Source organism: Tursiops truncatus, chromosome 14 (genome assembly GCF_011762595.2).
Source record: "Tursiops truncatus isolate mTurTru1 chromosome 14, mTurTru1.mat.Y, whole genome shotgun sequence".
NCBI classification, from domain to species: domain Eukaryota; kingdom Metazoa; phylum Chordata; class Mammalia; order Artiodactyla; family Delphinidae; genus Tursiops; species Tursiops truncatus.
The window spans coordinates 68,687,684-68,713,726 of record NC_047047.1 but is presented as its reverse complement, the minus strand read 5'-3'; the positions used below and the strand labels follow the sequence as shown (position 1 = coordinate 68,713,726).

Below are 26,043 nucleotides of genomic sequence, written 5' to 3'. Positions count from 1 at the left end.
AATCTAGAAAAGATTTCTAGTGTACCTATAAAATCAAGTATAGCAGAGAAATGGCAACATTTATAATTTAGAGTTTATAACACTTTAGAAGGAAAATTTGATGTAGTTTAGGTTTTCATGTATACAATTGACTGCTTTTTTTTTTTTTTTTTTTTTTTTTTTTGTGGTACGCGGGCCTCTCACTGTTTTGGCCTCTCCCGTTGCGGAGCACAGACTCCGGACGCTCACGCTCAGCGGCCATGGCTCACGGGCCCAGCCACTCTGCGGCATGTGGGATCTTCCCGGACCGGGGCACGAACCCGTGTCCCCTGCATTGGCAGGCGGACTCTCAACCACTGCACCACCAGGGAAGCCCTGCTTTTTTTTTTTTTAATTAATTTTTATTTATTTATTTTTGGCTACATTGGGTCTTTGTCGCTGCACGCGGGCTTTCTCTAGTTGTGGCGAGCGGGGGCTGCTCTTTTTTCTGGTGTGCGAGCTTCTCACTGCGGTGGCTTCTCTTGTTGTGGAGCATGGGCTCTAGGCATGCAGGCTCAGTAGCTGTGGCTCGCGGGCTCTAGAGCGCAGGTTCAGTAATTGTGGTGCACGGGCTTAGTTGCTCCGCGGTATGTGGGATCTTCCCGGACCAGTGCTCGAACCCGCGTTCCCCGCACTGGCAGGCAGATTCTTAGCCACTGCGCCACCAGGGAAGCCCTGCTTTTAATTTTAAATATCCATTTTCTTGTAAAGATTAGGAATGAGTGACTGGTTAAAATTTGTGATTAATAGTTTTCAAGAGGTTAGCATTAGGCCAGCTGATTTTGTTTTCTTTGCTTGAGTTGATATGCATGTTAATATTCCAGGGAGAAAAAAAGTCATGTAGCTCCAGGTTAAGAGATCTGCTGGGATATGCTGCAGTGATTCAAGAAAGCTTTTAGGAGGAAAAACCCCATTACTATTAACTTATGATGATACCAAAATTCAAAATGCTATTCTCAACTTCAGTACTTTGCTTCCAGTTGCTACTAAAAAGCACAGTGATTTTTATCTCTCTTTAGTTTGAATGAATATATTCAGGTTCTTGTTTCAGCATGAAAAATTGTTCTGTGATTGAATATTAATTTTGGAAACTTTCTTTAGTCTGTGCTAAAGCTTTGTCTTATTTTTCTTACTCGAATGGTCTTCACTCATTTCTTTCTAGGAATCTTTCAGTTTAACTGTTGCATAAGGGTCTCACCTGTCCAAGGCACATGTATGTGGGCCTGAAATTAGCTTGTTTGGCTGATAGAGAAGCAGCTAGCTATGGTTTTTAAAATCCCAGATCTCTAGAAAATTTCTACCGAAGTGTCTTTTGCTATCTACATTTTCCGTAGAGTAGTGGGTCCTGCCAGGAAAACAGTCATAGTGAGTTACTTTAAGTCTGCCTTTTCTTTCGGTTTTTTTCTTTTTTGTTATTTTTGGGGTTTTTTTTTGGCGGGGGGGTCAGAAATGTTTGCCACTGTCAACATTTGTATCTTGTACCAGCAGCAGATTTTAACGTCAGCGCAGTTACCAGAAACCAGTTAGTATCATATTGTAGAGAAATTAAACATTTACCGACATAAAGTGCCGGATACACGGGAGCCGTCTTTGAGTTTTCCCATTCCCTTAACCCCAACATCCAATTTAGCAAGTCTTGTTGATTCTGTCTCTAAAATATGTCTAGAATCCAAATACAATCTGATGTCTCCGTTGTTACCCCCTAGTTCAAGCCACCATTACCTATTCTTTGGACCATTGCAGTAGGCTTTCAATATTCTAACAGGTCCTTACTTCCCCTTTGCCTTCTTCCAGTACTTTTCCCAGGTAACAGCCTTAGTAACCTTTTTCAAATATAAATATGATCATGGTTGTCATTCCTTCCCCTATTTATAACCATTTTGACTTTCCTTTGCATTTCGAATGAAAGCCGAAATTCCAAATCCAAACTCCTTTCCACAGTTTACAGAGTGGTCCCCTGCCCGCTGTTCTGACCTCCTTTTATGCTCCCTGTATATGTAGTCTCTCCCCACAGCTGATCTCCTTTCAATTCCATGAACATGGCAAGCTCTTCTCCAGTTTAGGACCTTTGTACATACCCTGTAGATCCCCCTTAACCCACCCAAGTGTAGCTAGACTAAGCATTCTGAAGTACCACTCCATTCCAGAGGCTTCCCATTTCAACAGAAATGAATTTGAAAACTCCAGTTTCTGGCTACTGCCCCTTCTGACCTCATCTCTTACCAGCTTTGCTCCAGCCACTGTGGTCATTTTTTCCTCTCCTGAACATGCCAAGCATATTCCCATCTGTGGGCCCTTGTTATTCACCTGTTCCTTCTGCTTGGAATGCTTTTTATCAGATCTTTGTGTTGCTGCCTTCTCTCATTCAATCTCAGTTCATTGTTAGCCTCTGAGAGAGGCCCTGCATGATGACAAACTAAAGCCACCCCAGTCCTTTAGGCACTATCATGTTTATCTTAGTTTATGTTTGTCATAGTATTTTTTTAGTATCTAAGTTTACCATATTTAAAAAATGTGTTCATTGTTGTTCCCCTCACTAGAATGTCAGCTTTTTGAGGGTGGGGATGCCATCTGTCTGATTTGTGGTTATGTAACCATCCCCTACAACAGACCCTGGCAGATACAGATGCTGAATAAATATTTGTTGACTGAATGACTTTGTTTGATTGGTTTCTGTTCATACTTCACTTCTCACTTACCTTAAACATCACCTCTATAGAGAAGACCTCCTTGATTATCAAGATTGCTTCCTCCCTCCCCTTTACGTCATTCTTCATCACTCTACCCTGTTTACCTTGTTAAGGTTTATCACAATTTGGAATTACATATTTATTTACTTGTTTGTTCCTGTCCCCACTGTAATGTAAGCTCTGCAAGGGTAGGTATCAGGCTTTTGACTTTTGACCCGTTTTGGGCGATGAAGACGAGCATAAATTAAACTCACAGTATTTTGGGTGTAGAGAAGTTGCATATCTGTGAGGAAATCCAGGCCTTGTTAAGATAAAACCCAATGTGAGAAATTTAACATCCTAATTTATAAAGTAAATAACTTCATTATGTTACCAAAAGCACAAAGTTACGAAATTTGGGGTCTCTGCCTTGCCGAGGAGCTTGATGTTGTCTCTGGCCTGTTCTGGTGCTGTCAGTGTCCAGCCTAAAAATAGCTGTCATAATAGCAGCCAGAGCACACGGCTTCTTTGACCCTGTGTGTGGGACTAACAGTTAAGGAAATAAGCTCTTTTAGTTCCTAGGAATATATCACTCCTTTCATTATATGTCAGTGGGAAAAAATAGGATTTTACAACATTCTCTTAGCTGTGCATCTGTCATTTTATGTAAGGAAAATTCTATTGCCATTGATTCATAATTTCAGAAATCTGATTATACTACATAGGCTGAGAAGAAAAAATTTTTAATAGGAGAGGAAAACCAAGTGGTTTTGAAAACAGGCTCAAAAACCTGTAATATGGGACATGAAAAGGTAATGTGGGTATATACAGTGTTTAATTGCTCTTCAGACAATAAACACCTGCTTTTGCTGATTGGAGTCAACCTGCTGTCTTTAGACCTGGGTGTATGTGTTTTAGGTTTTATGCAAACCTAAAAATAATTTGACCATGAATTAGCAGCTGTGGCTATTTTTAGCCCTGGGCGGAGGGTCACCAATTAGCCTAGAGATGGTGAGGCAGGGACTCCCTTTCTGCTTTGAAATAAATTGTTGATTGCATTAACAATTGGTAGGGATTGGTATTATAGGAGGATCCAGGAAAAGGATAATTTTAAAAGACTTAGCAAGGAGAGCATATAAAAAGAAGGAAGAGGGGTTGTAAGAAGTTTTGGGAGATGGAGGAGACAAAAATCAAAGAACAGATGGAGTAGTATGCCATCAGTGAAAACAAAAACTCTTATTTTGTTCTGAAATCATGATTACTTTTTCAGAAGGGCCATTAATATTTCAATATCTTTTTATCAGTATTTCATAACTAAGCAGCATAATAATATAAAAATAAAATTTCCTCTCCAGGTGCCATTGATTTAGATTTAGCTAAGTAGTTTCTTTGCAGTGTGTTTTTTCTTGGTGGAGAATGTAGTCATAGATTTGACACTGAAGTGTGTATATAATTTGCTAGTTGTGAATGAATGGGGACGTGAGCCATATGGATACCTGGGTGTAACAGTGTTCCAAGAATGTTAGACAGTGTTGGTGGTGGTATTCATAGCAGAATGCTGTGGAAGATTTTTTCCCTAAATTGTTATTACTTATGATAAAAATCGAAATGCAAGTTTTCTATCCCTCCTACATTACAGCTGTTAGACACTACTGGAAGCCCGGTCCTGTATGTTCTTTGTCTTGGATAAGTACTTCTTTTTTTTTTTTTGCGGGCCTCTCACTGTTGTGGCCTCTCCCGTTGCGGAGCACAGGCTCCGGACGCGCAGGCTCAGCGGCCATGGCTCACGGGCCCAGCCGCTCCGCGGCATGTGGGATCTTCCCGGACCAGGGCACGAACCCATGTCCTCTGCATCGGCAGGCGGACTCTCAACCACCGCGCCACCAGGGAAGCCCTGGATAAGTACATTTTTAGCCTGGATTTTAGGTAGGAAACTTTAACCCCTCCCTAGTGGGATAGAGTTATTAGTTAATTTATACTTCTTTTTGCAATTTACAAAAGAACTAAACTATTTCTACTGTGATAGGACAAATTTTTATTGTTTTTTCATGAAAACATTTATAATTACATCTGTTTTAAGGCAACTTGTAACTAAATAGATTAATAAAAGATAAAATAAGAATTTGGAATTGAGAAAAATGTAAATATACTGTCTCTAAAGGACAACTCATTTGCTATGCTTAATTTGTAAAGTTTACCTATAAACTTCTTGGCGTCCAACACAAAAAGGGCAGGGAGGGAGGGCTACCAACAAAAAAAGTAAGTTATTCTTTTCAGAAATAATGTAAAGAAAGCAGGAAAGAACAGGTCATAACTAATACACAATAAGTTTTCATAAAGCTATTTGTAATGATTCTAATTTGTTGACATAATATTGAGATAATGGAGATAAGATTGTGTCTAAGAAGGTATATAAATACATAAATACAAATGCATACATGTGCGTGTCTGTGTGTATGGCCTTTTAGTAGTCTAACCTAATTTAAGGATGCAACATAGAATTGATAGCAAGTCTATTAGATGGTTTTTCTTAAATGTCATTTTTTTGGATAGGTATTACATTACCTCCTAACTCTGCTTTTGCACACACACCCATTTTTAACACAGTAGACAGAACAGTTTTTTTTTAAACCCAGATTAAGTTATTTCTTTTCGTAAAACCCTCCAATAGACTTCCCATCTCACTCAGAGGAAAAGCTGCGATGCTTGCCGAGGCCTATAAGATCCTACATGATCTGCACTCCCGCCCCACCACCTCTCTGATCTCCTGCTAGTCTGGCTTCACCCCTTCCATTCCAGTCACATTGATCTCCTTTCTATTCCTCAACCATGCCTCAGGACCTTTGCACTTGTTCTTTCCCCTTCTTGGAATACCGTTGCTCCCACATATTTGTATGGCTCACTTCCTTATTCCCTTCACTTCCTCTACTCTGTTTAAAATTTCACTTGTTTGCACCATCCCCAGCATTAGCCCCTAGTCTCTTTACTTTTTGTCTTCTTGACACTTTTCACCCTCTGAAGAAGTGTAACTCCAGAAATTTGTATGACAGGGCTGAGATTCTCTTAAGAAAATTGAAAAGTCCAGCCAAATCTTTAACTTGGCTAAATAAAAAAAACATATTATATTACTTTCATACAGAAATAGGCTTCAGGCAAAGCCAGGGTTTTGCTTGTGAAACAATTCTGATTATAGCTTAAACACACACAACTATTAACTTGAGAGAGCTCTGAATACCATAGACATAGAGCATCTCTGTAGAGATGGTTTTGACTTAGGACATTTTAAAAGCACAATTAAATTTTGGGTCACATATAATGATATTATTACATGTTTGCATATTTTTATACTATAGATTCTTTGGGGTTATCTATAATAAATACAAATTAATTATAAAATTTTACTTTAGTTATCCCTACTACTTTGTTTGTTAAAAAAAAAACCCCAAAGATCCAGGGAGGTTAAATACCTTCAAGGTCACTCAGCTGGAAGGATTGGAACCTGACAATAAAGTTGGATCTGACTCCAGACCCATGTTCTGTGTGTGTTCTTGCATAATGCCTAGCACATGGTAGACCCTCAGTATATATTTGAATTGATGGATAAATGGATAGGTGTCAGATATATGAACATATAATGCACACTGTGATTAAATGTAAGGAATATTAACGTATTGGTAGTTCTTTTTTTTTTGCGGTACTCGGGCCTCTCACGTTGCGGAGCACAGGCTCCGGATGCGCAGGCTCAGTGACCATGGCTCACGGGCCCAGCCGCTCCGCGGCATGTGGGATCTTCCCAGACTGGGGCACGAACCCGTGTCCCCTGCATCGGCAGGCGGACTCTCAACCACGCACCACTAGGGAAGCCCTGGTAGTTCTTTTACGTTCCTTGCTACTCATATTTTTAGACATATAAGCACTATTTTTAAAAATGTACGTTTTTAAGGGTCATGTAACTAAATTGGAATGCCTTGATTCTAAAATATAATAAAGGACTGCTAGGTAAGATTCTGAAATACTGACTCATTAACAAACATTTGAGTGTTTATTCACCATGTAGATACTCTGGATTTTGCAGTGAACAAGACAAACAAATCTCTGATGGAACCTACATTTTAGAGGACATGGGAGACAGTAAATAAATCTATATTAAGTGCTTTGCAGAGAGGTAAAGCAAGGAGATGGAATAGAGAGAGACTGGATGACTATTTAAATTGGATGGGCAGAGAAGGCTTCTGATAAGGTGATGGTTAAAATGCAAAGATGAGGTGCCAACCATGTACAGGACTGTGGGCACAGCTAGTACAGAAGCTCTCTGGTGAGACCAAGCTTGTGAATTTGGAGACATGAAAAAATGTGGTTCTAGCTGTCAGGGAAAAGAGTGCCTCAGAATTTGGGGGGGGGTGCTGGTGAAAAGTACAAATCCTGTAATACTTTGTAAACTTCAGGGTAAGGATTTTGGGATTGGTTCTGGTTATAATGAATCGCCATTGGAATTTTTAGTTTGTTTTTTTAAGCCTAGTCATGTTTTCCGTTTGTTTACTTGTTTTGTAATGGCTTTATTGAGACATAATTCACATACCTTATAATTCACCCATTTAAAGTATACAATTAAATAGTTTTTTAGTATATTTGCAAGGTATATTCACCATGATCACAATTTTAGAACATTTTTATACTTCTGGAAAGAAACCCATACCCTTTAGCAGCCTTTTTCCATCCTGCCCAAACCCTTCATCCAGGGTAACCACTAACCTACTTTCTGTCTCTGTAGATTTTCCTGTTCTGGATATTTCATATAAGTGGAATTATATTACAATATGTGATCTTTTGTGTCTGATTTCTTTCACTGAACATAATGTTATCAGGGTTCACCCATGTTGTAGCATATATCAGTACTTCGTTCCTTTTTATGGCTGAATAATATTCCATTGTACGGATATACTACATCTTATTTACCCATTCATTAGTTGATGAACATTTAGGTTGTTTCTACTTTTTTTTTTGGCCAGTTCTTTCAGATTTTCCACATAGATGATCATGTCATCTGTGAACAAAGACAGTTTTATGTCTTCCTTCCAAACCTGTATACCTTTTTTTTTTTTTTTTGTGGTACGCGGGCCTCTCAGTGTTGTGGCCTCTCCCGTTGCGGAGCACAGGCTCCGGACGTGCAGGCTCAGCGGCCATGGCTCACGGGCCCAGCTGCTCCGCAGCATGTGGGATCTTCCCGGACCGGGGTGCGAACCCGTGTCCCCTGCATCGGCAGGCGGACTCTTTGGGAAAATATTCCCAAACCACATAACCTGACAAAGGACTTACATGTAAAAAGAACTCTCAACACTCAATAGTTAAAAAAAAAAGGGGTGGGGGGAACCATCCAATTAGAAAATAGACAAAAGAGGGAATTCCCTGGTGGTCCACTGGTTAGGACTCTGTGCTTCCACTGCAGGGGACACAGGTTTGATCCCTGGTTGGGGAACTAAGATCCTGCATGCTGCACTGTGCAGCTAAAAAAAAAAAAGAAAGAAAATAGGCAAAAGACACGAATAGACATTTCACCAGAGAGGATATATGGATTGCAGATAACTACATGAAAAAGGGTATAACATCATTAGCCGTAGAGAAATACAAATTAAAATGATGATGAGATATCACTGCATGCCCTATTAGTACAACTAAAATAAAATATAGTGAGAACACCAAATGCTGATGAGGATGCAAAGAAACTGGGTCTCTCATACATTGCTAGTGGGAATGTATTAAAGTAGTATAGCTACTCTAGTAGCTACTACTGGCAATTTCTTATAAAGTTAAACATATACTTACCATCTGACGCAGCAGTAACATTCCTGGGTGTTCATCCCAGAGAAATGAACACTTATGTACACACAGAAACTTGTACACGAATGTCCATAGCAACTTTATTTGTAATAGCCAAAAACTAAAAACGACCCAAATATCCTTACACAGGTGAGTGATTAAACAAATTGTGATGAGTCCATTCAGTGTAATACTACCCAGCAATAAAATGAAACACACTAGTATTACATGCAACAACTTGGGTAGATCTCAAGGGCATTATGCTGGAAAAAGTGAAAACAACCGTTTCAAAAGGTTGCATTATGCATGATTCCATTTATATAACATTCTGGAAATGGCAAAAGTAGAGAAATGGAAAACAGATTATTAGCCAGAGTGTAGGGACTATATAGGAGGTAGAGAGAGGAGTGAGTGATACAGCAATTTTCTGCCTTCTTTATGGCAGTGACTACACAACTCTATACATGTGATAAAATTGCAGAGAACAGTACTCTAATAATGTCTGTAGATTGTACCAGTGTCAATTTCTTTTTGTACTATGATGTAAGATGTTACCATTGGGAAAAACTGGGTAAAGGGTACACAGGACTTCTTTGTACTGTTTTCGAAACTTCCTGTGAGGCTGTAGTTATTTTAAAACAAAAGTTTTAAAAAGAAGTTTGCTGGGAAGGGGAACAGAGAAATGCAGTGTTAGTTGGAGGGATGTGGGGTTGAGAGTGGGGTTTTTTGTTTGTTTGAATTTTGCTTTTTTTAGAAAAGATAGGGGAGGGACTTCCCTGGTGGCACAGTGGTTGAGAATCTGCCTGCCAATGCAGGGGACTCGGGTTCGAGCTCTGGTCCGGGAAGATCCCGCATGCTGCGGAGCAGCTGGGCCCGTGCGCCACAATTACTGAGCCTGTGTTCTAGAGCCTGCAAGCCACAACTACTGAGCCCGCGTGCCACAACTACTGAAGCTCACACGCCTAGAGCCCGTGCTCTACAACGAGAAGCCACTGCAATGAGAAGCCCGCACACCACAACAAAGAGTAGTCCCCGCTCGCCGCAACTAGAGAAAGCCCGCGCACAGCAACAAAGACCCAACGCAGCCAAAAATAAATAAATTTTTTAAGAAAGGGGGGGGAGACTTAAACATGTACATATGCTAATTATAATGATCCATAGAAAGGAATTGGTGATGCAAATGAGGGAAAAATTACAGGAGCAAAATATCTTTAGCTTGAAAGCATTGAAAAATACTACTATTTACGTATTTCTGTCCTGTTATTTATAAATGAGGTTATCTTTACAACTTTTTGTAAATGATTCTAAAGATAAATGTGGCTATACTATGGTGTAGTCCTTTAATGTTCTCAAAATTCCACAAGCTTTTGTATTACATTGTGGAACTAGATCACTAAATAAATGGAATTCCAAGAGTTTTTATCACACTTGCTGGTATTCGTCTTTAAATAACTTTAAAAAGAATTTTATGTCACTTTGTACTGTTCTCCCTTTCAGATTTTCATCCAGTATTGGTAGGTTGTTAATTTCCTTAGACTAAAAAGTATTTGCACATATATATGTTTACAAATAACCTTAATTGCATACTATTTAAGAATTAAATGAGTGGTGGTTCTATTTTGTTTTGTGTCATATAGTGGATTTTAATCTCTAGTTTACCAAACTATTCTACTGTTTTGCCCTTTATCTAGAACTTAGTAATATCAAATGCTCAGTGCAAATTATTGGTTGTTTATTTCAGGGATACGGCAGGCCAGGAGCGATTTCACACCATCACAACCTCCTACTACAGAGGAGCAATGGGTATCATGCTAGTATATGACATCACCAATGGTAAAAGTTTTGAAAACATCAGCAAATGGCTTAGAAACATAGATGAGGTAAGACCTAGAAATTGCGTAAACCCTACATAAACACACATTTGTGTCCTTGGTTAAGAAGAATAAATATTCCAGTTGATCTTATAGTGTTTGCTATCATTACTGTTGAATATTTCTACTTGTTTACAGGGTAATGTTATTTTTTGCCTACCTTTTTCTTAAAATTTTGGGCAGATCTGTTTTGAACCCCATCCAAGGCAATTACCAGATTACCCAGAAACTCTATACGGTCATCTTGTAAGATGGCCCCAACTAGAAGCTACCAGTGGTTTTACACACCTGTCTAAATGAATTCTTTCTTGGGGAATTTTTATTGAATGAATGAATTACATTTTCAATAGTAATTTTAAAAACGTATTTTTGGGAATTCCTTGGCAGTCCATGGGTTAGGACTTGGCACTTTCACTGCTGTGGCCCGGGTTCAATCCCTGGTCAGGGAACTAAGATCCCACAAGCCATGTGGCATGCCAAAAATAAATAAATAAAAACGTATTTTAAGTTATGGAAATACCGTATCACTTCTAGACATTTTGAAAGATACAGAGTACTAATACAGTAAAATGCTAACCAAGAAAATAGTGCCGTATCATTGCACGTGAAGATGTCAGTTTTTATAAGGTAATGTGTCAAAGCTTGCCTGTTTCTGTGCTGCAGCATAGGTAGCTCCTTGTTGGAATTATTTTTCATGTCTTATTTCTACCTTCTATGCTTTGAATTTCATTAAGACTAACTCTTGGGAATTCCCTGGCAGTCCAGTGGTTAGGACTTTGCACTTCTACTGCAAGGGGCCCGGGTTTGATCCCTGGTCGGGGAGCTAAGATCCCGCAAGCTGTGTGGCACGGCCAAAAATAAAAAACCTCTTTAAAGCAACTTTTGGCTGGAAACACAAAGACCAAGTCTTAAGCCAGTATTAGACCCAAGGTAATAATATCTTCAATGGTAACAATCCTAAGGGCTTATTACTAACTTTGCCATTGCTACAAGAAGTCTGTTAGTATTTAATAATCTGTTGAGACAGATTTCGAAACCAAAAACAAAGCCTCCATTTTAAAATTTCCTTAGCCTTTATTTTATTGTCTGGCCAAGTAGCATGTGTAATAAGAGCAATTTATATAGAGATACTGTGCAGTGTTCCAGCAGCAACCGATTTTCCAATTCTGTGACATCAACTGGATGTCCTACAATTCAATCCTGTTCTGACACTAATTACTCAGTCTTAGTGTCAGACTCCACAGGTTTAAGGACTCAGTCCCACAAGACTGCTCTTCCTTCAAATGCAAGTTCTGGGTCCCCCAGGCTACCTGCACTTCTGTGTGACTTGGCTACAAATTTGGAGGTTCCCATGACCCATTTTGTGGTTTGGTAATTTGCTAAAATGACTCATGGAACTCAGGAAAGAGCTATACTTACAATTGTATTATAAAGGACACAACTCTGGAACTGCTAAATGGAAGAAATGCATAGACAGTGTATGGGGGTTGGAGAATGCAGAGCTTCTAGGCTGTCTCTGGACATGTAACCCTCTTGGCACCTTGATGTGTTCACCAACACAGAAGATACCCTAACTTCATTGTTTCCAGGTTTTAATGGGGGCCTCGTTACGTAGTCATGATAGTTAAATCACTGACCTCTGGTGATTGACCCTAATCTCTAGCCCCCTTCACCTCGTGGTGGGTGGGGGTTAAAAGTCTGAACCCTCAGTGTTTGGTTCCTCTGGTGACCAGCCTCCATTGTGAAACTCTGTAGAGGCCCTGCTGAGAGTCCTCTATTAGCATAAATTTAGGTAAACAGAAAGAGGCTTGTTATGAATAACAAAAGACACTCCTATCACTCAGCAAATTAGGAGCACTGTGCCAGGAATAGGAACAAAGACCAAAAATATGTTTTTTATTATACCACAGGGTCATACATTTAACTTGGTAGGCTGGATGGCTTAAGTTTCCCAGCATGAGAACTAACATACGTAAAACCCAGCCATTAAAAAAAAAAATCTGTTTTTCTGATATATAAGAGATAGACTTTGTCTAATTTTTAATGTGTTGTAGAAATTTAAACTTTAACAGCTGAATTGATCCAGCAACATTTAAGAAAAGATTATATATATCATGGTCAAGAGAAATTTACCTAGGAATGCAACATATGAAATAATGTAATTCACCATATTAATAAAAGATGAAAACCATATGATCTTGTCAACAGACACACGCAAAAAAACCCATTTGGCAAAATCTAAAAGACATCTGTGAAAATCCCACAGACAACATCATCCTTTCCCCTACAGTCAAGGACATGATTAGGATGCCTGCTCTGGCCACTACTGTTTAACATTGTACTAGAGGTTCTAGCCAGGGCATTTAGGCAAAGAAAAAAAAGAGCACCCAGATTGGAAAGTAAAACTATATTTGTAAATGGTATGATCTTGTATATAGAAAATCCTAAGGAATCCACACACTTCCACCAAAAAATAAAACTATTAGAACTAATAAACAAGTTCAGTACGGTTGTAGGAAGCAAGATTAGTATACAAAAATCAGTTGTATTTATATACATTAGCAGCAAATAATCAAAAAATGAAATTAAGAATATAATTTTATTTATAGTAGCATCAAAAAGAAAAAAATAAGAAAAATTTAACCAAAGAAGCACAAGGCTTTGAAAACCATAAAATGTTGTTAAAAGAAACTAAAGAATATCTAAATAATTGGAAAGACATCCTATGTCCATGAATTGGAAGATTCCATATTGTTAAAATGGCAGTACTGCCCAAAGTGTTCCGAGGATTTAGTGAAATCCCTATCAAAATCCCAGCTGCTTCTTTCGGATAGCGGCGGGAGTTGACAGGCTGATTCTAAAATTCATATGGAAATTCAGGGTACCCAGAATAGCCAAACAGTCTTGAAATAGGCAGTGACGTTTAAGCTGAGACCTGAAAAGATAAGTAGAAGGTATCCAGATGAGGATGGGGCTGGTGGAAATAATATGATGGATTCAAATTTAAGACAAACCAAGTCTCGTAAATTACTTTTGGTGTCCAGAGAACATAATTGTGTTGCTGCAGGGATATTTCAGGGAAAGGTGCATTGGGCCAAAGGTAGACAATTTGAGATATTTTCCCCATCCCATGGGTTGCTTTTTCATTCTGCTGATAGTGATCTTTGACACATAGAAGTTTTTAATTTTGATGACGTACAATTTATCTGTTTTTTCTTTTTTGTTGCTTATGCTTTTGGTGTCATATCTGAGAAATCAATTCCAAGGTGATAAAACTTTTTCCCTATGTTTTTTTCTAAGAGTTTAATAGATTTAGGTCTTCTATTTAGGTCTTTGATCCAATTTTGAGTATGGTGTTGTAAGTTAAAGGTCCAACTTCATTCTTTTGCATGTTGATATCTGGTATTCCCAACACCACTTGTTGAGAAGACTGTCCTTTCCCCCATTGGATGGTCTTGGCACTCTTGTTGAAAATCATTTGATGGTGTACACAAGAGTTTATTTCGGGTATCTCTATTCTGTTCTTTTTGTCCATGTCTGTCCTTATGCCAGGAGCACACTGTTTTGATTACTGTAGCTTTGTAGTAAGTTTTGAAATCAGGAAGTAAGTGTGAATCTTTCAACTTTGTACTTCTTTTCAAGATTGTTTTGGCTATTCAGGGTCCCTTGATATTCCACATGAATTTTAGAGATGGATTTTCCTATTTGTGCAAAAGATTTCATTAGGATTTCAGTGGAGCAACATTTGTTTTTAACTGATTTTTGTGCATGGACTTCCCTAGCAATGTGACTTTTTGAGACTAAGGGCTCTATAGAATTTTAAACTAAGGTTTCTTATAGGGTAATACACATTATCTAAAATCGTGATCCAGCTTGGATTTAGACTATGTGTAAGAAATTACAGTTTCAGATCTTTTGCATATGTCCTCTCTTGTTGAGAATGTTTCTAGAAACTAGACAGCCTCCTATAAAGTCATTTTTATTAAGCCATAATTCATGGTAGTGTGTAAATTAAATTTTTATTTCATTTTAGCATGCCAATGAAGATGTGGAAAGAATGTTACTAGGAAACAAGTGTGATATGGATGATAAAAGAGTTGTACCTAAAGGAAAAGGAGAACAGGTAAAAAGCTCTGAATGAGACTAATATGCTGCCCTTTCTTTGTGAAGATGGTGTTGCATTTGATTGTTTTTATGTTAGTGGTAGTGGAGTGCACTTGAGCTATTTGCATCCTTTTAAAAATGCTATAGGAAATGATAGCTTATCATTTGAGTGAATTTTTGTTTGTTTTCTAAGGAGGTTGACCATTTGAGTCTTGACCCATTGAAATAATCTGTTCATTTTAGATAACCTAGTTGAGATTACTACCTTTAGAATAATATTAGTTTCCTTTAGGATGCTAAAGTCATCAATTGGTAACCTATACTTGATAATTTTATGATGATATTTTGCTTCTATTTTAGATTGCAAGAGAGCATGGTATTAGATTTTTTGAGACTAGTGCAAAAGCAAATATAAACATCGAAAAGGCGTTCCTCACATTAGCTGAAGATATCCTTCGAAAGGTAAATTTCTTTTTTCTTTTTCTTTTTTTTTTTTTTTACTGCTAAGGTGCCTGGTGTCACATTTGAACATTTCATGTTTTCTAAAGTACTAGATTTACATACAGAAATTGGGTTTGGGTGGTATTGTTTCTAAACGTTTACCCATCACCAATATATAATCCTCCAAAGTAAAGAAAGGAACTGGAAGGAACAGGCAGCCATCTAGAAATCTCTAGGATCTAGTCAGTGGTAACAGTTGACACTCTGAGCTCCAGTACTCAGTCTCTAGCCTAATTTCATACTCCTTTTTCCAACTTTTTGTCTGGTCCATGGTGTTATGGCTCTTCTGTTTCATTTCTCTTATATATCCTTTGCATTCCCATAGATAAAAAATTTAAGATAAGAGGTGAATCTATGATGTAGTTATTGCTACAAAAGCACTATTCTTCTATATAGTCATTTCTCAGATGTGCCAGTGAGGGGCATGTATATACTATATACTGAATAAATAGAGTAAGTCTGCCCCCAAATTTCATTTACCCAATCATTTCAACTTGTAAGGTTAAAAAAAAAAAAAAAAAAAAAAAGCTGAAAATTGATCTCGGGGAATTTTACCTCGAGGTTACTTTCTGGGTTTAATTCGTGAATCCCAAAATTTGCCAGTACAAGTAACTTGTAGCAAAATTGGGAAATCTGATTTTCATATTTTCCCCTCAAATGACTAGATAAAATACACAGTTATGAATTAAGGTTATGAGTCCTGAATTCGCTATTCAATCTTATGGTGTATTTAAAATGCAAGTAAAATAGAGAAAATCTGACACAATCCTGAGGGAGGAGCAAGCATTGTATAGAAGAAAATTTAATTGCTTCTGGTAACCTATTTTTATACTTGAGATATCAGTATTTCCCCGCCCCCAAAAAGCCCCTCAAATTTCATACACACACACACATATAAATCTAAGCTGTAATAGAGATGGTATTATCGAGTGTAAATCTAATGAAATTTCTGAGGAACCAAGCAACTTAATTTTTTTGAGGGGAGAGCTATCTGTTTACTATAGTGTTCAAACTAGAAAAAACAGTTATCACTTATTGCTGTTTAGAGTAACTACAAAAGTTGTGCCTGTTCACATCTGCTGACATCCTGCATATCATGTCTGATATCTATAATGTATTGACATATTGAGTAATAAAAAGCAAGTTAGGATATAACATGTGTGGTAAATGATCTTTTAAAAATTATATGTGATACCAAAAACACATGTACACATATACACACACACATTTGGTTATGCTTAGCAAATAAGGATCTGGAAGGATATATACCAGACTCTATCTAGTGAGTACTCTAGCGTGATGGTGGGAAGGGGAAGGGGATACAGGACAGAATCACTTTTACTTCATGTACAGTTTTGTTTTGAAATTTTAACTTGCTTCTTTTTAAAGTTATAAAAACAATTTAAAAAATATTTTTACACAGCTGGATATAGGTAAAAACCCATTAGAATTCCTTGAGGAAATATATTTTTATTTTAAAAGATTCCTGTAAGAAACAAAAATTAAAGTAGAACAGAAAAATACTAGGTAGACTACGAAAAAACATTTGTATTTTTAATTAAATGAAGGGAATAACAGATAGAAAAATACTTTAATTGGTGGAAAGTATAATACTTTGTATTTCTGAGATTGGTGGGTTACAGTGAAAAATTATTTCAGTACTTATAGGAATTATCACAAAACTTACTGAAATACCCGGGTTCTCTGTGTTTTTTCTCTTTCTGGAAATTTGGTCTTCTCCATTGTTTCTGACTTCTTTCTGTATTATATCCCTTGATCTTCTTCCAAATCTTTGCATTTCAAAAAAATAGTGCTATATAGGCATATAATTTGTGTGTCAGTGAGGTAGATCTTCCTTATCATATTAAAGGTTAAAAGGTATGGATGCACCAATAAAGAAAGATCTCAGTCTAGAGTCTTCCCCAGGTAGACAGGCCCAATTGTGAGGCAGCGTTTTTTCCCCATACACATACATGCACTTTTCAGTGTGATAAAGTTATGAGTTAAAACATCAAATGTAAACTTGCTTTAAAAGATGTAAAATACAGTAGTGATTCCTGACTAGCAACCTTCTGTGCAGTGCTTTTTCTCCTGAGTTGATAAAAGAAAAAAGAACTTTAGAATGAAAGCAATTTAAAACATTTAAAACTTAATTATTTGAATAGATAATTCATTCCCATGATTCAGACATTTAAAATAAAAAGAGTAAACATACAGAGAAGTTTCTCACTATATTCCCCCAACTCCTCATCCCTCCCCCATGGGCAACCAATAATTAATTTCTTAGTTACTAATATATGAGTAAATATGAATATATATACATTTTATTCCCATCCTTCCCCCCCCCCCCCCCTTTTTTTTTTTTTGCGGTACGCGGACCTCTCACTGTTGTGGCCTCTCTCATTGCGGAGCACAGGCTCCGGACGCGCAGGCTCAGCGGCCATGGCTCACGGGCCCAGCCGCTCCGCGCCATGTGGGATCTTCCCGGACCGGGGCACGAACCCGTGTCCCCTGCATCGGCAGGCGGACTCTCAACCACTGTGCCACCAGCGAAGCCCCCCCTTTTTTTTTTTAAAGAAAAAAAAACACGTAAGGCAACATGCTCTGCACTGTTTGGCACTTAATATAAGTAAAATAGTTCCATTTTTAAAATAACTGAGTGCTACTCCTTTGAGTAGTCTATTATAATTAAACAGGTTTCCCAGTGAGGGACATTTAGGTGATTTTCAGCCTTATGATCTCATAAATTGTGTTGTAGTGAATAATCTTTATATTATTTTACACATGTGCAAGTATATTTGAAGGACAGATTCCCAGAAGTAGCCAAAGAGCATGTAGTACATTTATAATTCTGATACATGCTTGCCACCTTCTGCCTGAGGGCTGTACCCTTTTATACTCCTGCCAGCAATATATGAGAATGTCTGTTTACTCAAACTCTTGACCAACATAGTGAATTATAAGACTTTCAGATGTTTTCCAACCTGACAGGTGAAAAACACAGATATAATTTGCAGCTCTCTTATGAATAATATGAGCATTTTTAAAGATATGTTTACGAAGCACTTTTGTGTTTCCTTTTCTGTAAACTTTTTTGTTTATTCTTTTGCCCGCTTTTGCTATTTAGTTATTGGCCCTTTTTTTGAGAGTCTGTTTCAAGGGTCTAAGTTAAATTGTGCAAGGACAGACTGTGAGTGATATGCTAACTGAATAAATGTAGTGACCTCCCTGGCTATAAGCACCCATATATCTTTAACTGACCCACACCCAGGAGTCCCAGAGAAAGAGTACTTCCTATGCAACTTTTTTTTCTGTGGCCAGGTGCTGAGCTGCCTCTTTCTCTTCTGTGCATTTTTCACAAAGACCTTTTTAGTGCAAAACTTGCATCTTTAACGTACAGTGAAAAGAAGAATTCCATAAGGCAGTGAGATTAGGTGGGTTAGCTCAAAGTGCAAGTAGAAATTTCACCTCTGTATGAATTCAGCAGGCCTCTCTTGGGCTATGTGAGTTTTAGAAATTATTTTAGTTCTTTCCCCTTGAACTACCTTAACTTTATATTGTTTCCATGAGAAAATAAGTTCCCACTTATATCCTAGCTTTTAAAATTCCATTCATGATGAACACTGTTACACAACAGCATGGATAAATCACACAGGATAAATTGCATAGGCTGACACTGAGTAAAAGGAAAAAGAAATCAGATACAAAAGAATACATGAAATATGGTTCCATGTATATGAAGGTCAAAAACAGAAAAAACTAATCTATGGTGGTAGAAATCAGAGTATTGGTTACCTTTAGGAGGGTAGTACTGACTGGAAAGGGACACAAGGGAGCCTTCTGGGGGCATATTATATATGTTCTATATTTTGATCTGGTGGTTTCACAGCATATATTAAAAATCCATCAAGCACAGTTAAGATTTGTATACTTTGCTGTAGGTATGCTATCCCTAAAATGAATTCTGCTTTCATACATATAGTATAGGCTATCCACTTAAAATAGTATATTCTTCTGATTATACAAGTAATATTTAGGATGTTGGGGTAATACAGGATTATACAAAGAGGAAAATAAAATAATTCATAAACCCACCACCTAAGGGGTTACTACTATTAACATTTTGGTGTCTCTCATTTTGATTTTTTTCTGTATCCATTTTTAACATGAATTATACAACTTTGCATTCTGCCCCACCCTATTCCCTCCACTTAATGTATCATGGTTAAAATTGCCTTTTTAAAGCAATGCTATGGAAATACAAGCTCCAATCTCAAAAGGCAAGTAAAACTAAACAGAAAAGGGCTGTTTCACTTCTCTGAAGTTAGACATGATCCAACATTGGTTTTATACATATGCTTGATGACGCTTTTTAAGTACTAAATACTCAGGGGTCAGGCCAGGAGATAATATACCTCTCTTCACAAGAGTTAGGGCAGAGAAGATTTCAGAAGTTCTACAAAGGAAAGCCAGGAGGCCTCAAGACATTTCACAACTTGGAAGAAAAAGGCAAAATGAAGATCAAAAACAAAACTTCCATTTCTTTACTTTGCATGGGAGAGAAAACCTATCTCACGTGACTGTAATTGCACTGTTACATAAATTAACATTTGTGAGAATATTGCTGTTAAATCTTGATTTATCCATGGCAGTGTTTTTTCACGGGTTGCTTTCCTTGTGTGTTTGTTCCAGACCCCTGTAAAAGAGCCCAACAGTGAAAACGTAGATATCAGCAGTGGAGGAGGCGTGACAGGCTGGAAGAGCAAATGTTGCTGAACGCTCTCCTGTTCCATCAGTTGCCATCCACCACCCTGTTTTCTCTTCCTGCTGCAAAATAAACCACTCTGTCCATTTTTAACTCTTCAACAGATATTTTTGTTCCTCATCTTTTAACTCCTAGTCCACCTGTTTTATTTGTTCTTTCATCTGTGACTGCTTGCTGACTTTATAATTTTCTTCAAACAAAAAAATGTATAGAAAAATCATGTCTGTGAGTTCATTTTTAAATGTACTTGCTCAGCTCACCACTGCATTTCAGTTGTATTATAGTCCAGTTCTTATCAACATTAAAACCTATAGCAATCATTTCAACTCTATTCTGCAAATTGTATAAGAATAAAAGTTAGAATTAACAATTTTATTTTGTACAACAGTGGAATTTTCTGTCATGGATAATGTGCTTGAGTCCCTATAATCTATAGACATGTGATAGCAAAAGAAACAGAAGCCAGGAAAACACTCATTTTCGCCTTGTGTATGTAAATGGGGTTGATTTTGTCCTGTGCCTTACGTGGAAAGGAACTTCTTTGGTTTTTCCTTCTTTTGTTTTGGTGGAAGCATGTGCAGGAGACATATCATCAAAACATAAAGCATTATAATGTTTGTGGTCTGCTTGGCTGTAATTTTCAAAGTAGTTAATTGAGGACAAAGGATAATGCAGAAATGATAGCTTTGGTTTGTGGAGTCTCATTTTAAGTGGCCTTTATAATTAAAACTATTCCTGCCACCGGTTCTTTTCCTTGGCCACTTTTTCCTTGTGTCTCTTCCTGCATGCTGCTTTATTTGCTTCTCCCCCACCACCCTGTGGTATGATTTATTTAAAAATGAAAGGGGTAAACTAGCAGGTTTGTCGAGTTTAACATAAAGCACTGATTTAACTTGCTAAGTAAACTGAAAGATAAATTCTAACTGCCTGTTATCAAATGTCAGTTAACTGTGTCCTCCCCTCATTTTCTCTCTCCCCTAAAGCTTCTGTCCCAGATTCCTTCATTTGCTGTTCGACTTCATGTTCCTCTTCTCTTTCCCTCTTTGTTCCCTTCCTGTCTCTCCACTGAGTTTATGAAATGGAAGAGTTAATTGCATGCACTAGTGTTTGGAGGGTGTTGTGGTTTGTCTTTCTAATTAGGTGTATAGCCTATTCACTTTCCTAGAATAAATCTCTTAACCTAAATTTGAATAGTCTCCATTTTGGCAACTCCTCTAGCAGTTTGGTAGCCCAGTCAAGGTTGTTTCAAAAAGGTGGGAAGGAGGAGTGAAATTTATTAACATGTTTGCCAAATATATTGAGATTTGGCCTTCGAAGAACATTCTTTCAGTGTTAAGTTGTCTTTACCTTAAGATTTAGAAGTACTTTAGAATATTATTAATTTTAAGTCCTATCTTCACATCCCTTTGGAAAACTTGTATTACCATGGATTTGGAAAAAGGACAACAAAGGCTTTTCATGTGAAGATAAGATACTGTAGCTCTCTCTCACCCTGTCATTTTTTCACTTCATTTTTCTAATTTTGCTTCATTGCTTATCATTAGGATAGGGTAAGTTAAGTTTGCTATGCTGCTAGCATCCTAAGATGATACCTTTGTTGAAATAATTGTGAATAGCATGATTCATTTCTCGCAGAGGCTGAGTTTAGGACAGCAGCTTCCATTGAAAAGTCTTTTTGTGTCGTGGGTAGCATTTTAATGACCTCTTGGCTCACATAAACAACATAGGGACGTATCTGCTATGAACATCCATGAATTTTCAGATAGTGCCCTAAAAGTGATTTTATATGCCTCACTGGTGGTTGTTGTTAGGTTTTTTGCCTCACTTCATCATTGTTTACTACTAGTAAAAGCAGCATTGCCAAATAATCCTTAATTTTCCATTAAAAATAATAATGACATGATGTTAAGCTTCTCAAAAAGTTTTAGGTTAAACCTACTGTTGTTAGATTAATTTTAATGTGTTTGTTGCTTTCCTTTATCTGGAATGTGGCAGTAGCTTTTTTTATTTTTAACCCTCTTTTAATCCTTACTCAGTTCAGTGACTTAAGGTTTGAGAGCTAAACACTGGGATTTTTGGGTAACAGACTGACAGTTTTGTTTGCATACTTATAATTGGCATTGTACATAGAAAGGATATGGCTACCTTTTGTTAAATCTGCACTTTCTAAATATCAAAAAAAGGGAAATGGAGTATAAATCGATTTTTGTATAACCTGTTTGAAACATGAGTTTTATTTGCTTAATAATAGGGCTTTGCCCCCTTTTCTGTAAGTCTCTTGGGATCCTGTGTAGAAGCCGTTCTCATTCAACACCAAACAGTTAAGTCCATTCTCTGGTACTAGCTACAAATTCGGTTTCATATTCTACTTAACAATTTAAATAAACTGAAATATTTCTAGATGGTCTACTTCTGTTCATATAAAAACAAAACTTGATTTCCAACTGCGTGGCTTGGTTTTCATTTATTTATGGAGTTTAAGATGGAGGATTCCTTCTGAAAATAGTGCAGAATAGCAAACTGGATATTAGAGGAGCAGAAATAGAAGGAGAATAACTTTTTCAACTAGGGAATGCTGGGAAGGCAATTTCAAGGGCTATCATTGGAAGACACTGCATTTTAAAAGCAGAATCATCCTGGCATCAAGTGCACAACCGTAGTCACTCCCCAGCTAACACTTGCTAGAATGTGCCAGAGGCCAACTACAACTGAAGTCAGCTGATTACCCAGGGGCACCAAGGTAAGGCTGCCATGCTGGAGGATGAACCCTTGTTTTAGCAGTGACTGTCCTCTTATCTGAAAAATGTAAAGTGTTTCCTACCTTTTTTGTGAACCATAAAAAACAACTTTGGCTTTTTTTATATGTAGTATTGATGAAAGAAATGTTTGATCCTGTATTAAGGCCTTATTAGTCAATAAATAAAGATAAATACTTGTTGACAAGATTATCTCTGCTGGAAGGATATATAGAGGTTTTCTCATAGTGCAGTTTTTATAAGGATCACCTAGAGTGATGTTAATGCTTCCCCGTTCACTCCCATCAACACGGAATTTTGTGTCTCGGGTGGGGCCTATGATTTCTGCCTTTAAGATTGGTATAGGAAAACAGACCATGGCCTCTGCCCTTACGTTTATGACCTAGTTTAGAAAGCAAAAGGAATTAGTGATCAGGTGAGCATATACAAGAGCCAAATAGTTGTGATCCAGATTTAAGTGCTGTGTTAATAGAAGAGCAGGTTCAGTTGGTGAGAGTAGTTGGGGTGGTGTTTGAGAGAGGAGGGAGGGACATGAATTGGTCCTCAGGTATGTGGATTGAATGACTAGGGCTAAGGGGAGGTTAAGAAGAGACCACGAGCACATTAGAAACAAGCTTTGCTTGTGTGGCAGACTGTAAGTCCAACTGGACAATGTGATAGGCAATTGGAGTCCTGGTGAGCCCTGCAGAGTGGTGAGAGCAGTGTGTTTGAGGAAGGCGAGTCTAGGTGGGTTGGAAGAGGAGACACAAGGGTTCTAGAGATCAGACAGAAGGTTGCTGAATTATTGCGATTTGAATAAGACCAGACTAAAATGATGGCAGAGGGCAGGCTTAATATACAGGGGAGTATGTGAAAGAGAAAGACTGTCTCTTGCCTACTAGGAAGTGGATTAGGTACTTGTGGCACTGTTCTTTGGGTTATGTCGTCAACGGCCTGGTGAAGTAGTACCATTTGTACGAAGTAAACTGTCTCGTGGTGAAGTAATGTGCTTCAGGTTGCACTGCCAGTTGGTGCTGGAGTTGGATTTCGAAACCAAGCCAGTGCTCAGTCTATTTTCACCTTCTCCATATCACAGTTTCTCAGGATAAGGTCCTAAGGTTTGGTTATACTGATTATAATGGGGGCAATAAAACAAACGCGCCAGAGCCAACAGAAAGATAGAACGCTGGAGTGTAACCTTAGCTTATCGAGTTAACGTAGCCGTTTAGCCTAACCTTGGTACCTCGAACAAAGAACAATGTCCTTGAAAAGTACTTAGCACAGTTTACTACTTTTTTTCTTGAAACCTATATTACCCCTTACCATCTTGTTAATTTTGTTTCCTCCTACTTCACACCATCTCGTGGCTGGAAGTAAATGATGATGAAGTTGCTTTTCACGATTCTCTTAATTGGCTGTCTGAGGCTATGTACTTTGAGGGGGACTTTTGCTACTTAATAATGGCCACAGCAGTGAATAATAGTAGTGAAATAAGTCAAAATACAGGGGCGGGGAGCAAAGGCAGCTGGGTATAAGTTCATGCCAACTTCCTAGGTGGATTTGAGATCAGTGTGACTCCCGAAGATCAAGTCATGTAGGGGATGTGAGTGCTCCAAGTCAGAATGTTTTGCTGGGACATCGAATTTAGGTCTGAAACTTCCAGCACCAAGATAAAAAGAGGTGGTGTGTTCCTGTTGCATCTAGTCAAAGGGAGAATAACAGTTGCTTAGGAAAAAGTCTGTAGCAAAAAATTCAGGAACTTCTAACATTAATTGTCATTGAAGTACAAAGTGGAAATGTCTCCAGTGCAAGTTCAGAGAAATCCAGACATTTTATCTTCTGACAAAGAACACAATACTTTCTATGCTGAGGCCATGCCAGAAAAAAAAAAAAAAAAAGATCAAACCTCAGGTCAAACTTACCTAGATCCAACTACCAATTTTACAGGAAATCTAAGGACAGAGGAATATATTAAACTACATCAGTCAACAAAATCCAGACTGGTAAATTTTACAGGATAACTGATCCAGTCTCTTCAACAATTAAGTTCCAATGGAGAGAGAGATTGTAAATTAACAAAAGATGGAAAGGAAAAAAAAGCAACAGGCAAAACTAAACCTTAATGTGTTTAGGGAAGTACAGAAATAATATAAAGAATATTAAGGGGCTTCCCTGGTGGCGCAGTGGTTGAGAGTCCGCCTGCCGATGCAGGGGACGCGGCTTCGTGCCCCGGTCCGGGAAGATCCCACATGCCGCAGAGCGGCTGGGCCCGTGAGCCATGACCGCTGAGCCTGCGTGTCCGGAGCCTGTGGTCTGCAGCGGGAGAGGCCACAACAGTGAGAGGCCCGCGAACCACAAAAAAAAAAAAAAAAAAAAGTCAGGGAGGGGTATTCTTAGGGAGGGAGGAGTTATACATTGTAGGGGGACATGAAGGGTTTGGGGGATAGCAAAATCCTGTCATGACATGGATGTTGTTTACAAGGGTGTTTGCTTTATAGCAATACATTAATCTACACATTTGCCCTATGTGGGTTTTAAAGTTTGTATTATATTAACCATAAAGGGTGCCGCGTGTGTATGTGTTTAAATGATATCACAATTTTCAGGACTATAGAACCAGTCTGAGAGGCTTTGCAGCCGAGACCAATGCTCAAAATCAAGCTTAGCAGGATTGGTCTGCTAAGGTGCTACAGCCCCTGCTGCTGAGCATCAGGCCCCAAGAATTGTCACTGAAATAGGGACTTCCCTGGTGTTCCCGTGGTTAAGACTCCACGCTCCCCATGCAGGGGGCATGGGTTTGACCCCTGGTCAGGGAACTAGATCCCGCATGCCCCAACTAAAAGCCTGCATGCCGCAACTAAAAGATCCCTTGCAGCCAAATAAATATTAAAAAAAAAAAAAGAATTGTCACTGAAACAATATAGCTGCCACCAATGCAAAATCTTTGCTAAGTCTATATAGTTCAGCCTCTGTTTCTTTGTTTTCAGTAGCTTTCGCTGCAAAGTCTGGGTTGGTTGGTGGAGCCCAAATTCCAGGCAAGTGAGGGAAAGGGAGTATCTCTTGTTTTCAGCTTCAAAAGTGGGGGTGGGCTCTGACTCTAAGGGTCGGGGATTCAGGTGCTGGGCGGACAAAATGAATGATAAATGCCCCTGGTGTCAGTGATGCTCAAACTTTACTGCCTGTTAGAATATCTGGGAAGTGCTTTTAAAAATACCAATGTTAAGGTTGCACCCCAGGCCAAGTAACACAGGATCTCTAGGGTGAGACTGTTAGTGGTTTTCTTGTTTGACTTTCTGTGTGATTGCCATGTGCGGCCAAGTTCATGAACCAGTGCCTACACTCTTGCTACTCAAAGTGTGGTCTTTAGGTCAGCCACATTGGAATCACCTGGGAGCTTGTTAGAAATGCAAAATCTCAATGTCAGGCGCGCGCGCGCGCGCGCGCGCACACACACACACACACACACACACACACACACACACACACACACACACACACACACACACACACACACACACACACACACACACACACACACACACACACACACACACACACACACA

General features: G+C 38.4%; 1 protein-coding gene and 1 non-coding gene across 2 annotated transcripts in view; both read left to right on the top strand.

Moving 5' to 3' along the window:
* RAB10 (RAB10, member RAS oncogene family) overlaps positions 1-22,189 on the top strand; it is a 72,079-nt gene extending 49,890 nt beyond the window's left edge. Inside the window, exons 3-6 of the mRNA XM_004320451.4 lie at positions 10,246-10,384; positions 14,409-14,498; positions 14,840-14,941; positions 19,673-22,189. Coding sequence (XP_004320499.1) covers positions 10,246-10,384; positions 14,409-14,498; positions 14,840-14,941; positions 19,673-19,756 — 415 coding nt within the window. The 3' untranslated portion in view covers positions 19,757-22,189. The remainder of the gene's footprint in view (positions 1-10,245; positions 10,385-14,408; positions 14,499-14,839; positions 14,942-19,672) is intronic.
* TRNAR-UCU (transfer RNA arginine (anticodon UCU)) lies at positions 11,126-11,198 on the top strand. Its single transcript has one exon. It is a non-coding gene; the product is annotated as a tRNA-Arg (tRNA).
* Positions 22,190-26,043: the final 3,854 nt, after the last annotated feature.